At 37.7% G+C, this 13,844-nt stretch overlaps 1 protein-coding gene across 1 annotated transcript; it reads left to right on the forward strand.

The window, feature by feature from the left end:
* The first annotated feature begins 4,550 nt into the window (after positions 1-4,550).
* LOC127441647 (neurogenic differentiation factor 6-B-like) lies at positions 4,551-7,253 on the forward strand. Its single transcript, XM_051699272.1, has 2 exons — positions 4,551-4,619; positions 5,468-7,253. The coding sequence occupies exon 2, from the start codon at positions 5,473-5,475 to the stop codon at positions 6,433-6,435; it is 963 nt and encodes a 320-aa protein (XP_051555232.1). The 5' UTR covers positions 4,551-4,619; positions 5,468-5,472; the 3' UTR covers positions 6,436-7,253.
* The last annotated feature ends 6,591 nt before the right edge of the window (positions 7,254-13,844 follow it).

The raw sequence follows: 13,844 nt of genomic DNA on the forward strand, positions 1-13,844 counted from the left end.
ACTGGATGCAACCGTTCAATTGCTGACGCACTGAACTACTCCAGCCACTTTATTATTCCATCCTTCTAAAATAAAATGACTTTATTTACCATATATGCGTAAAAAAACGTGTGAATCTTTCAGCCATTCATTTTATTCGCTATACATATTTCAATAACTTCTGAAGCTGTGTCCCAAATGACACACAATACACGATGCACTTTTAATATACACTATGCACTCAGCCATTTAGTGTATGAGATTTCAAAATGTAGTATCGTCCCAAATGGAACACTTGACGTTTTTTTTACTAAAGGGAAGCATTCACAGTTTAACAGCAGACGGAAGTGATGTGTCAGCGTGGGTGATGTTAAAGCTCTCAACTCACATTTGTGAGGCGCTGTCTTCACCGAAGTTTCGCTAGTTGCTACTTTCTCCATTATTTACAACTGTTTCGTCAGACCAGCAACTCAGCCAGGTAACTCCACCCCTTCCACTATGTATGGCAAGCCGCGAGCACTGAGTGCATTAAGTGTCCAAAATTCCTCACTTCATTTTAACGGTTAAAGAAATGCATCATCTGGGTACTCATAAAGTGTGTCCCAAACCGCACACTTCTGCTCCGTTCTATGTCATTTTGTAGTGTGCGTAGTATGTTAACACTGAAAATGCAACAAAAAGAAGTGTACTACGAGTACCCAGATGATGCACTTTTTCAACCATCAAAACGGAGTATGGAATGTTGGACACTTCATGCATTCGGCACTCGCTGCTTGGCGTACTTTGCAGAAGGGGCGGAGTTACCTGGCTGCATTACTGGTCTGACAAACAGTTGTAAATAGTGGAGAATGTAGCAACTGGAGAAACTTAAGTGTAAGTTGAATGCTTTACCATCACCCCTCGCTGTGTGAATATGTATGTTGATTGAGACACAAGTGTTGAACTGAACTTGGCTAACGTGCTAACGCTAGCGGCAACACATGACATGCGTTTAAAACTTCATTTCCATCAGCTGTTAAACAGCGAATGCTTCCGTGTAGTAAAAAAACAATAAGTGTAGGGGGCCTGGGTAGCTGGCTACCACCCCTGGAGTTCGCTAGTTCGCTAGTTCGAATCCCAGGGCATGCTGAGTGACTCCAGCCAGGTCTGCTAAGCAACCAAATTGGCCCGGTTGCTAGGGAGGGTAGAGTCACATGGGGTAACCTCCTCGTGATCGCTATAATGTGGTTCATTTTCAGTGGGGCGCGTGGTGAGTTGAGCGTGGATGCTGCGGTGGATGGCGTGAAGCCTCCACACGCGCTAAGTCTCCGTGGCAACACGCTCAACAAGCCGAGGTTGACGATCTCAGACGCAGAGGCAACTGGGATTCGTCCTCCACCACCTGGACTGAGGCGAATCACTACATGACCACAAGGACTTAAAAGCACATTGTTAATTGGCCATTCCAAATTGAGAGAAAAAGAAAAAAAAAAAAAAAAGTGTTCCATGTGGGACAATATTACACTTTTAAAATGTATACACTACATGACTGAGCGCTTAGTGTATAGTGTTTCACTTGGGACACATCTAAAGTACACTTCTTTTTGTTGCATTTTCAGTGTTAACATACTACTCACACAACTTACACTACAAAATGATGTAGAATAGTGCAGAAATGTGCGGTGTGGGATGTACCATGAATGTGACATAAGCTAGCTTGTGTTGATTTTTTTGGTGTGGTCGACTAATTAAAGGAATATTCTGGGTTCAATACAAGTTAAGCTCAACCGACAGCATTTGTGGCATAATGTTGATTACCACAAAAAAATAATTTTGACTCGTCCCTCCTTTCTTCTTCTTTTTTTAAAAAAAAGCAAAAATCAGGTTTACAATGAGGCACTTACAATGGACGTGAATGGGGCCAATTTTTGGAGGGGTTAAAGGCAGAAATGTGAAGCTTATTATGTTATAAAAGCTCTAACATTAATTCACCTGTTAAAACTCATCTATTATTTGAGCTGTAAAGTTGTTTTTAGAGTCATTTTAGGGTTTGTTGACATTATATCGTCATGGCAACGAAGTTGTAAAATTGGCTATAACTTTACACAGTAATTTAGCCAGGTTAGTAAGTGATTTTATTACAATGAAATCATGTTAACACACATATTGTGGCTATACTTTCGAAAAAGTGGGTATTTTAATGTTAAAAAATTGGCCCCCATTCACTTCCATTGTAAGTGCCTCACTGTAAAGTTATGTAACCTCACTGTAATTATTTTGAGGCACGTCAAAATATTTTTTGTGGTCATCAACATTATGCCACAAATGCTGTCGACTGAACTTAACTTGTACTGAACCCGGAATATTCCTTTAAATTATATTTTGTTTCTAACCACGTGATATGCAGTTTTAGCAACAGTAACATTACAATAATAACTATATAAGTAAATGTTTACCAGTGGATTTCCGCTGAAAATAAAGTATGTTACTGGTTATTTACCCATAACGGTCCCTGAAGTCTACTCAGTCCCACAGCTGATTGGTCCATGCTTTTTGCATGTCATTTACAATGTTCACTTCAAAGTTTCCAGTGTGCCTCAAACCGTTGCATCGCTTAAACTTATGCATCCAGTAGTCATACTGGAAGTTTGACCTAATAATAGCTATTAGTGGACATTTTTAAGGATCATTCATTTCCTTTATGGACAGAGTGAACAAATGAGCCCTGCTGAGGTCCTGCTAAACCCTTGTGTATGACTATAAGAGTATTAGCTGGCAGATAAATGCATTTAGCCTCTCTCTCCTTCTTTCTTTCAACTACACAATGATTTATTACCTGAAAAGACCAGAGAACTAATTAGTGGAGTAATTAATTAATTTAAATTTGCATATTTGCATTTGCAATTAGTGCAGTCAACTGATTAGTCTGAAATGAGGAGTTTGACTCATCAGATGCTGGTGTGAACTGGACCAGAACGCACAGAATGCCAGCTGAGGCATTTTGGGGGCAGTGTGTGAAAGTGTGAATGTGTGTGTGTGTGTGTCCAAATGTCGCTGTTTTTGGGACTGCCCTTTGCTGCACACAGAAATATTTCCGTTATTTAACATGTGTAACGCTTAAATATTGTGACTATACTTTTGAAACAGTGTGTATTTTAATGTTTTTAAACTGGCTTCCATTGTAAGTGCCTTATTGTAACTGCGATTCTAAAAGAAACGAGGGATAAATTGAAAAAATCGTTTGTGGTTATCAGTATTATGCCACAAATGTTGTCGATTGAGCTTTAAAGGGATAGTTCACCCCAAAATGAAAATTCTCTCATCATTTACTCACCCTCATGCCACCCCTGATGTGTATACTTACTTTCTTCTGCTGAACTCAAACAAAGATTTTTAGAAGAATATCTCAGCTCTGCAGGTCCTCACAATGCAAATGAATGGTGACCAAAACGTTGAAGCTCCAAAACGCACATAAAAGCAGCATAAAAGTAATCCATAAGACTCCAGAGGTTAAATCCATGTCTTCAGACTCAATCAAATCGATTTTGGAATAGAACAGACCAAAATATAATTCCTTTTTCACTATAAATCTTGACATCAGCAGTCTTCTTGGCAATCATGATTTCAAGCTCGATTACACTTCCTAGTGCCATCTAGCGCTCTGCGTATGCGTCAAGCACTAGGAATCATGTTTAAAATCATGATTGTGCCTTGAGACTGCAAAAAAGGAGTTCGATTTTTGGTCTGTTCTCACCCAAAACCAATTGGATCACTTCAGAAGACATGGATTAAACCACTGGAGTCATATGGATTACTTTTATGCTACCTTTTTGTGTTTTTTGGAGCTTCAAAGTTTTGGTCACAATTCACTTGCGTTGTATGGGCCAACAGAGCTGAGATATTCTTCTTAAAATATTCATTTGTGTTCTGTAGAAGAAAGAAAGCCATATACATCTGGGATGGCATGATGGCTATTCCTTTAACTTGCATTGAACCCGGAATATTCCTTTAAATAATCAGTTGTGATGATTCAGGTTATCTAACAAAAGCTATTACAAGATTTTAATCATGTTAATTTACAGTTAATTTATATGTTACCATATGAAGCACATTTTAGGACACGACTTGAGCTCAGTGGCTCTTTATTGTAATTAATAATTCTCCTTTAATATATGCCTTTTTGTTATTTATGCAAGCGTAAATGCATCTTAACTGTAGGCCTGTTTTGACGTGACTCGCCCTATAATCAAATACATGCCTCACTTTAAAGGCAAAACGATTTAGCAGTCTCTTCACTAGTATTGCCAGCAGTACTGGCATTAATCTCTTTTTTTACTCTGAGTTTTTTTGACGGTAAATGAGAGCCTCCCGGTGCCCATTACCGAGCGCGCCAGATGATGAGAGAGGAATGAAGGTCCCTCGAGACTGCGTCACGTGACCATCAGAACGTCAGTGGCAGATGGCATGGGTACCAGCGCTGGTGCCTGGCATGGGTGTCATTTCTCAGAGAGAGAGAGAGAGAGAGAGAGAGAGAGAGAGAGAGAGAGAGAGAGAGAGAGAGAGATTAAAGGAATTCTTACAGCTCAACATCAAGCACATGGGAGGTAGTTCTGAATATCGTGAGGAATTTGAGCATGCAAGCTAAACACTAAAACAAACAGGTGAGCAATCGAAAATTAATTGATGTTAATTTTGCCATATAGCCTTCTACATTTATTTTTGTCAGTTTTGCTATCCATTTATTTTGACTTCTTTTTTTTTTTTTTTAAATTCTCTGTCATGATTTGCTCCAATCTTTGCTACCAATATTGTTAAAACGACCAAAGCTCCATCTCGCTGTTTTTAAACGCAAGAACTCGACCTGTGAAGGCCCCTTAAGCGAAAATGTTGCAATCGAAAAATCGGTCAAATGATTAATAGTGATAACTTTGTCATGCATTTATTTTTGGTTTATTGTTTAAAAAATATGTTATGTTTGGCTTGAATCTTTGCTATGTTGTAGCAATCGTCTCTGTCTCACTGGGGGGGTTTTCACGCAAGAACGCGACCTAATGAACGCCCCTTTAAGAGAACATTTTGCGACTGATTTATAGTCAGTTTTGCCGCGCGAATTTGTTTTTGGTGTAATTGTTTGTTTTGTTTAAAAACAAGAAGGCTACTCTGGGTTATGGGTGGCTACCTTTTTCATGTTGTTCAAGCCAATGATTTACCTGGCACTTTACAGGGGTCGTTCACGCAGGACACGTTCCAGCGTTCCGTCTGTGTTATTCTGTTTCTCAATTGTTGGTCTGTGTACACATGCGTCAGACAGACTTATTGGGCAGTCTCTCTCTCTCTCTCTCTCTCTCTCTCTCTCTCTCGCTCTCTCTCTCTCTCTCTTTAACACGTATCACTATTTTCCCCTGTGCGTTGATGCGTCAAGTTCAAAGTAGTTCAACTTTCATGTTCTCTCTAACAGACCTCAACTTATCCCATATGTTCACTGACTCAATTTACGTTTGGTTTCCAGGGACGATGTTAACCGTACCATTCGAAGATCCAGACATGATGCGCGAATCTCATTTCGGTGCCAGATTCCAGCGTCAAGAAGTGCGCACGCTCAATAACGCCTCCAACACGGAGCCCAAGGAGGCTGAGGACGACAACACGGACAGGGAAGAAGAAAGAGAGGATGACCGGGACGAGAACGGTCTCCTTAAGAAGAAAGGCCCGCGTAAAAAGAAATTTCCTGACGGGCGAGTAGATCGCGTGAAAGTGCGGCGCCAAGAAGCGAACGCGCGCGAGCGCAGCCGCATGCACGGGCTCAACGACGCGCTAGAGAGCCTGCGCAAGGTCGTGCCCTGCTACTCCAAAACGCAAAAGCTCTCCAAGATCGAGACTTTGAGGCTGGCCAAGAATTACATCTGGGCTCTATCTGAGACTCTGAGTGCGGGCAAGAGACCCGACCTGCTCGCCTTTGTGCAGACCCTGTGCAAGGGACTATCGCAGCCCACCACCAACTTGGTTGCGGGCTGCCTGCAGTTGAACGCCAGAAATTTCCTCACCGATCACAATGGGGAAGTGTCGTTCTCTGGCAGGCCTCCATGCGATGCTCTGTATCCGTACCCGAACGCTGAGACGGGCACGCCCACCGGCTTCAGCTCCGGGACCAGGGACAGCGCCAAACCGTTCCGGCCATATAACTATTACGCGTCCTACGAGTCCTATTACGACAGTGCCTCTCCGGAGGGCGGCAGCCCACATTTCGACGGCCAAATAAGCCCCCCGATCAATTATAATGGAATTTTCTCCCTTAAAAAACAAGAGGACCAAGTAGAGTACAGTAAGAAATGCCATTATGGAATGAGGTACTGTAACGTGCCTGGTCGGGGCTCCATGTACCGCGTTTCCCCAGACAGCCATTTCCCTTATGACTTACATCCCCGCAGCCAATCGTTCCAGAGCCAGGACGAATTAAATACGGGTTTCCATAATTAAAAGCAAGCGTAGGGGTTGGATGCCAGTTACACTAATCTGTCAATTAATTAGTGCTTGTTGCAGGAAAGGGTGTTTTTCTTTTTCTTTCTTTTTTCTCCTGCATTTTAAACGTTGTAAGCTTGATTTCATCATAGCATATTTGAAAATAATGTCAAATCAATTCTATTTATTTCAGATTGCATAGTTTTGTTGATATTGACACATGCTAATGCATTGACGCAGGCTGTGGTAGGCCTGTAGCTATTACAATCAATTAATCGAAAAAATTAGGATGGAAATATATTTTAAGGCCTTTTAAAATAAAAGAAAAAATATTTGCCTCGATTTGTGGACATTTGTTTATTAGTGTTATATTACCACGCGCTATTCAAAACGTCATTCGATTCATGATAGCAATAATGGAACTATGCAACACAGAATGACATCCGTGCATTTACTAATGACAGTTTTTGAAGACGTGTAAATATAGCCTAACTGTGTGAATTGTATTTATTCGTTGGACAGTTTTGTCTTTGATGTGATACTCCCGAATCTGGTTGCGAACATCCGCAAAAGTAATGTGATTTTTTTCTTTTCCTTTTTTTTATTTTATTTTTTTTATTTTTATTTTTTTCGTTCGTGTAATTCACTGAGGTACATCGGGTCTTGTAAATGCGAATGTAAAAGGAGAACTTGAAGAGGTCACTTCGTTTGTATTTCGATCACCTTGTCGAAATAAATCTTGAATGTGATGAACTGTGTTTTTGATTTGCCTTTTCTTCAGGAAGTATTTGTAAAAGTTTATCATTTATCAGCATTAGGATTAGATGTGTTTTGAAATCAACGGAACACAAATATTATCATGTGAAGATATTAATTCATGCATATTAGCAACTATGTAAATGTATACACACATGTAAACATGTACATTAATAAATCAGCAACACTCATTAACACAATTTCAATAAGTGTCTGAAACGTATTTTAGAAAGAAAACAGGAAATGGACATGAATAGAAATACGGGATAGTCTATAATAAAGAGCACATTGTGATGAAATAAACAGATTCAGATCTGTTTCATTGCAGCGGAATTGAGTTTATTTGAAATCAGTTCAGTTCATTCGTCCAGTGAGAGGCCTGTAAAATAGCTGTTATTTAGGCTCTATTGGCCAGCAAGAAAATGCAAAGAGTCTTGCAAAGTGCACGGGTCTTTAAAAGTTTTGCATAAGTATTGTAGTGACGTTTTGTAAACACTTAAAGTCTGAAATATGGACCATTTTTTTTTTTTTTTTTTTTTTTTTTTGTATAGGCCTGATGCATTTAATGAAGAACTGCTTGATACATTCAAATAAAAACTCAACAGCACGAAGTAATCTGACACCCGCCTATTCGATTTAAAGTATTAAATATTGTTTAATTTTTTTAGGTATGGCCCGGCTGTGAACTCCAACAACAGAGGGTTAAATACAAAACTTAAAATAATAAATATTCAATTAGCAATTGTTTGTATTTGACCTTATGTTTATTCATATTTGGATTTAAGTGCTCCACTGGGGTTTCAGTGCGAACATGCTGAATTCATAACTACATTTTACAAGCTTGTTAATAATGTATGTGCATGGCTTTAATGTAATTTTATTATTATTATTATTATTATTATTATTATTATTATGTTAGCTAAAACATTTAACGAATTGTATTTTCCTTAAACAATCAAAAGGTTTGGTGCTTTTCTACAGATTTACCATTTAAAACGAAGTATAGGCCTACTTTAATATATATTGATTTCGAAGTGTAAATAGAGGATTTCTTTACTAAAATCTATAAATGTATTCGAAAGAGTTAAACCTTACTTTGCACTTGTACAATAGATAGATGAGATTCAAGAATAATTAAAAAACCCCAGTGAACAATTCTGTGATTCTTCGTATTATTATTATTATTATTATTATTATTATTATTACTATCATTCTCATCATCATCAATATGACCTAAACTAAGTTCCTCTTGAGAATGAAACGAATAGTTCATGAGGTCGGACATTGGACTCCAGCATTTCGTCAGACTGTTCGCTTTATAAGAGGCCGGACTGAATGAAACACCTCGCAAAATCAGGTTTTTATTATTATCCAACAACTTAAATATAGTCAAGAGAATTATTATTATTATTATTCATTTATTTCCATGTAAAAAGTCGTTTTAAACCCTCTGAGACTCAAAAGCAGTGGTGGCAGATAAACAGTCTCATATCGCTGTTTGTCAGAATATTGCAAGCAAATTTGGCGTTTTACATTCTTTTTAGTAAACGCGAAATTTATAACTATATATATATTTACATAAATGAGGATGAAATTATTTTATCATCCACATTGTTTTGTCATCCCGCTAATACAGGAGAATATAAATTATTTAACGTCAAGTGTACAAGACTACAAGATGTGGTGCCTATTATTATTATTATTATTATTATTATTATTATTATTATTGTTTTGTAAAACTGACAAATATACTACATTTAAAGCAGAAAACCTCAATGACGTGAAGATGTGAATGATGTGCCTTAAAGATAACATTACATTGTTTCAAAGGGCAAATTTAGGCTGAATGTTCATGGTCAATGACACCTTGTCCTGCTCTGTCGTTGCAGAATGTTAGTGTGAAAATGTTTCTCAGACAGTGTTTGACATGTGAATCTCTGGAGCTGGAAACCTCCAGGCCATTGACACCATCCTTCCTCTCACTCTCCTTCAGTCAGTCTTTGACAGCTGCTCCCTGACAGGAGCAGTGTGTGTGTGTGTGTGTGTGTGTGTGTGTGTGGTCTACAGGCAAACAGTCTTAAGGATGAAGGTCTGAATGGTTGCATGCAATTGCTCTTTTTTGGCTAATAGGTTAACCATGAGTGTGCTCTCTCTCTCTCTCTCTCTCTCTCTCTCTCTCTCTCTCTCTCTGTCTCTCTCTCTCTGTCTCTCTCTGTGTGTGTACAGGTAAAGTATAGAGCAGCATATGGCATATTCTGTGTGGGTGGCAGAGCTGTGGGGGGGTCATTCTGGGTTTTATATGGACACAGCTTTCACATACATATCTGTTCTCTATATGGATACATCCATATTAAAATGCTATTCATAATGTATGCGTTGCATGCATATATGCATGTACATAAACATATACAATCAACTAACTTTAAGTGACTCAATTAACGACTAGTTCATAATTGCACCATGGCACAATTGTCAATATGTCACATGTATGTAAATATGAATAACATTTACAATGTATTGCACTGTTTACTGACAATATACAGTATATATCACAAAGCTTGAGTTGCAAGTTATGGTAGAGGAAAATAATAAATAAAGAAATATTTTTGAAATTACAATACTCTCTGCAGAAAAAATAAATAAAATAAACATTATGACAAAGCTTGAGGTGCAAGTTAAGGTTGTGGGCAAATAATAAATAAGTAAATATTTTTGGTATTCCACTATATTCCACTGTTAGTTGACAATATACAGAATAAAAGAAAAAAGTTAAGGTATAGAGATGAAAAAATAATTATAAAGTTAAAAAAAAGAATGAATAGGTAAACAAATATTATTAAATGAATTAAATATTTAGAAAAGGATATTAGGATTTTGTTAAAATACTAACATTTATTTTATTGGCAAAAATAATTAGTCTTTTATTTGACATTATTATACAGTAATTATTTTACACCAAATCATTGCATGACAATAACACAACACAGAAGTCAAATTTCAGAGAAATCTTATTTGACAATTTTTAATTTGATATTTTTGATAATGATCTAAAAAGTGCCAATATCCAAGACCAGTATGAAAATTATAAGTGATTCGGAAGTACATTTGGGAAAATAGCTACTGCAGTGACTCTACATGTGTTTGTGAATGTGAGAGATAAATTGAATTGATTGAATTAATTGCTTAATTTACTGAATATAATGAAGTGAAATACTGAAATGCAGTCCTGATAAATAGCAGTTACTTAAATGGACAAACAGTGTCGTGAATGTATAAAAGACAAACCTGTATTTCCTCTGTGTCTGGCATTGCCTGAAATAAATAGCCTGTTAGAAATAATCTGGGTGATTAAAAGTGAAAAATGTCCTGCCCCCACAATGGTGATTTAGCACCTTAAACTTTGGCTGCGAAAGTGAATAATAATTCTCAGAAAAAAGGACAGCTCTAGTCACATCGTCAACCCTTCCCAAATTTCCAGCCTTTCTGCGGGGCACAGATGGCCTGGGACACAAAACTCTCCCTATTAAATTCCTAATAATCATTTCTCTTGCGGAATGGTGTGAGGGGCTGGGAATGGGGGGTGAGGCTGAGGGATCTGCTGTTTTAATTAGATGCTTTAAGAAGCAGAGGCTGTGTGGGAAGCAGTGCATTCTGGGAGTGATGGGTGAGGGGCTGCCATAAAATGACACCACAGCAGAAGTCAGAAGCTCATTTGCATGTCAGATTGGCACCGGATTGGCACGAGGCCTGGGCACAGGAAAACACTCCTGAACTCAGCAGTCAGAGGTCTGGAAGGGAGAAACAGACAGCAATTATCTTCCAGGAGGTGTGAGAGAGGAGAACACAGGACAAACATTATGTAATAGTAATAATGCATGATAACAATTACTTTAAACAAATATTAATGTCATTAAGAGAGAGACTCCGTAATCATTTGGTCAAAAACATTCATTGTAACTCGACTGATGATTGTGGCATGTTTTGTTTAGTTTGACCCTCAAAACTAAATTTCATGCCGGTTTTACAAAAAGACTTTCAAATGCCTGTAGATTCTGCTGTCACAGTGTTTGTGCCCCATTGGGTAGTTTGTTTGTTTGCTGTCAAGACAATAGAGTGCAACAGTCTGGTTCCGGAATTAAAAATCCAATTCATTTTTTCGAAAGGGGAATTGATTATTAACGATCACTTAAAAACCATTAAAGACAGACCTAATGTGAGCTCCGAGGATGTTAATCAATGGTATATGTTCTGTTGAAGTCATCAGTCTGTTATTTCAGCTTGAACGGAAAGATCCACCAGTCAGAGAATCTCAGCAAATAAAGCGCGCCAAAAGAGCTCTGCAACGACTGCTGCCCACTTTATGACGCATTGTGAATGACCAATGAGCAATCAAGTTGGTCTATCTATACTATCAAACTACTTATATATTTGGTTATCTTAAGATAATCAACTTTATATCAATAGTTTAATATTTTCTATGTTTTAAATCAGTTACGTCATTCACAGTGTTTCATGGGATTGTAGCTCATTTAAGACGTTAAGTACAGTCATTAATTGTTTTTTTTTTTTTGTTTTGTTTTTTCCATTTTATTTGCTTCAAAATGAAGTTTGTAATTTTGTGATTCACCTTGAAACTGGTTGGTTTGGTTCATGGCTAAGAACTCATTTTGAAGGATTAAATGAAATTCCTATTGAAAAAAATGAATGGGAAAAATTCTGAAAAAAAAAAAAAAGTGGATGGGCACGGTTGTGCTCTATTAGGAGACATCGGGGCTAGTTGTCACATTGGCAAGTCACAAGGGCTCTATGTGAGTAACTAAGGTTTTGAGTCAAATGTCCAACTGCATAAATGCTTTATGCATAAATAAAGATACACTGGTGGCCAAATGTTTGTAATAATGTATAGATTTTGCTCTTATGGAAAGAAATTGGTACTTTTATTCACCAAAGTGGCATTCAACTGATCACAAAGTATACTCAGGACATTAATAATGTGAAAAATTACTATAACAGTTTGAAACTACATCAAAGATTTCTCATCAAAAAATCCTCCACGTGCAGCAATGACAGCTTTGCAGATTCTTGACATTCTAGCTGTCAGTTTTCCAGAGACTCAGGTGACATTTCACCCCACGCTTCCTGTAGCACTTGCCATAGATGTGGCTGTCTTGTCGGGCACTTCTCACGCACCTTACAGTCTAGCTGATCCCACAAAAGCTCAATAGGGTTAAGATCCATAACACTCTTTTCCAAATATCTGTTGTCCAATGTCTGTGTTTCTTTGCTCACTCTAACCTTTTCTTTTTGTTTTTCTGTTTCAAAAGTGGCTTTTTCTTTGCAATTCTTCCCATAAGACCTGCACCCCTGAGTCTTCTCTTTACTGTTGTACATGAAACTGGTGTTGAGCGGGTAGAATTCAATGAAGCTGTCAGCTGAGGACATGTGAGGCGTCTATTTCTCAAACTAGAGTCTCTGATGTACTTATCCTCTTGTTTAGTTGTACATTTGGCCTTCCACATCTCTTTCTGTCCTTGTTAGAGCCAGTTGTCCTTTGTCTTTGAAGACTGTAGTGTACACCTTTGTATGAAATCTTCAGTTTTTTTTGGCAATTTAAAGCATTGTATAGCCTTCATTGCTCAAAATAATGATTGAATGATGAGTTTCTAGTGAAAGCTGTTTCTTTTTTGACATTTATGACCTAATACTGACCTTACGACATGCCAGTCTATTGCATACTGTGACAACTCAAAAATAAACACAAAGACAATGTTAAGCTTCATTTAATCAACCAAATAGCTTTCAACTGTGTTTGATATAATGGCAAGTGATTTTCTAGTACCAAATTAGCAATTTAGCATGATTACTCAAGGATAAGGTGTTGGAGTGATGGCTGCTGGAAATGGGGCCTGTCTAGATTTGAAATAAAAATGACTTTTTTCAAAGAGTGATGGTGCTGTTTTTTACATCAGTAATGTCCTGGCTATATTTTGTGAACAGTTGAATGCTACTTTGGTGAATTAAAGTACCAATTTTCTTTCGAAACAGCAAAATCTGTATATTATTCTAAACTTTTGGCTGCCAGTGTAATTGGTAACACTTACTTGTTGGTTCACATTAACTATACAGGTGCATCTCAATAAATTAGAATGTCGTGGAAAAGTTCATTTATTTCAGTAATTCAACTCAAATTGTGAAACTTGTGTATTAAATAAATTCAATGCACACAGACTGAAGTAGTTTAAGTCTTTGGTTCTTTTAATTGTGATGATTTTGGCTCACATTTAACAAAAACCCACCAATTCACTATCTCAAAAAATTAGAATACATCATAAGACCAATAAAAAAAACATTTTTAGTGAATTGTTGGCCTTCTGGAAAGTATGTTCATTTACTGTATATGTACTCAATACTTGGTAGGGGCTCATTTTGCTTTAATTACTGCCTCAATTCGGCGTGGCATGGAGGTGATCAGTTTGTGGCACTGCTGAGGTGGTATGGAAGCCCAGGTTTCTTTGACAGTGGCCTTCAGCTCATCTGCATTTTTTGGTCTCTTGTTTCTCATTTTCCTCTTGACAATACCCCATAGATTCTCTATGGGGTTCAGGTCTGGTGAGTTTGCTGGCCAGTCAAGCACACCAACACCATGGTCATTTAACCAACTTTTGGTGCTT

This window comes from Myxocyprinus asiaticus, chromosome 5 (assembly GCF_019703515.2).
Source record: "Myxocyprinus asiaticus isolate MX2 ecotype Aquarium Trade chromosome 5, UBuf_Myxa_2, whole genome shotgun sequence".
NCBI lineage: Eukaryota > Metazoa > Chordata > Actinopteri > Cypriniformes > Catostomidae > Myxocyprinus > Myxocyprinus asiaticus.

Bases quoted from the DNA above. Each gene is read 5' to 3' on its own strand.
- LOC127441647 (XM_051699272.1), top strand. From the start codon at position 5,473: ATGTTAACCGTACCATTCGAAGATCCAGACATGATGCGCGAATCTCAT.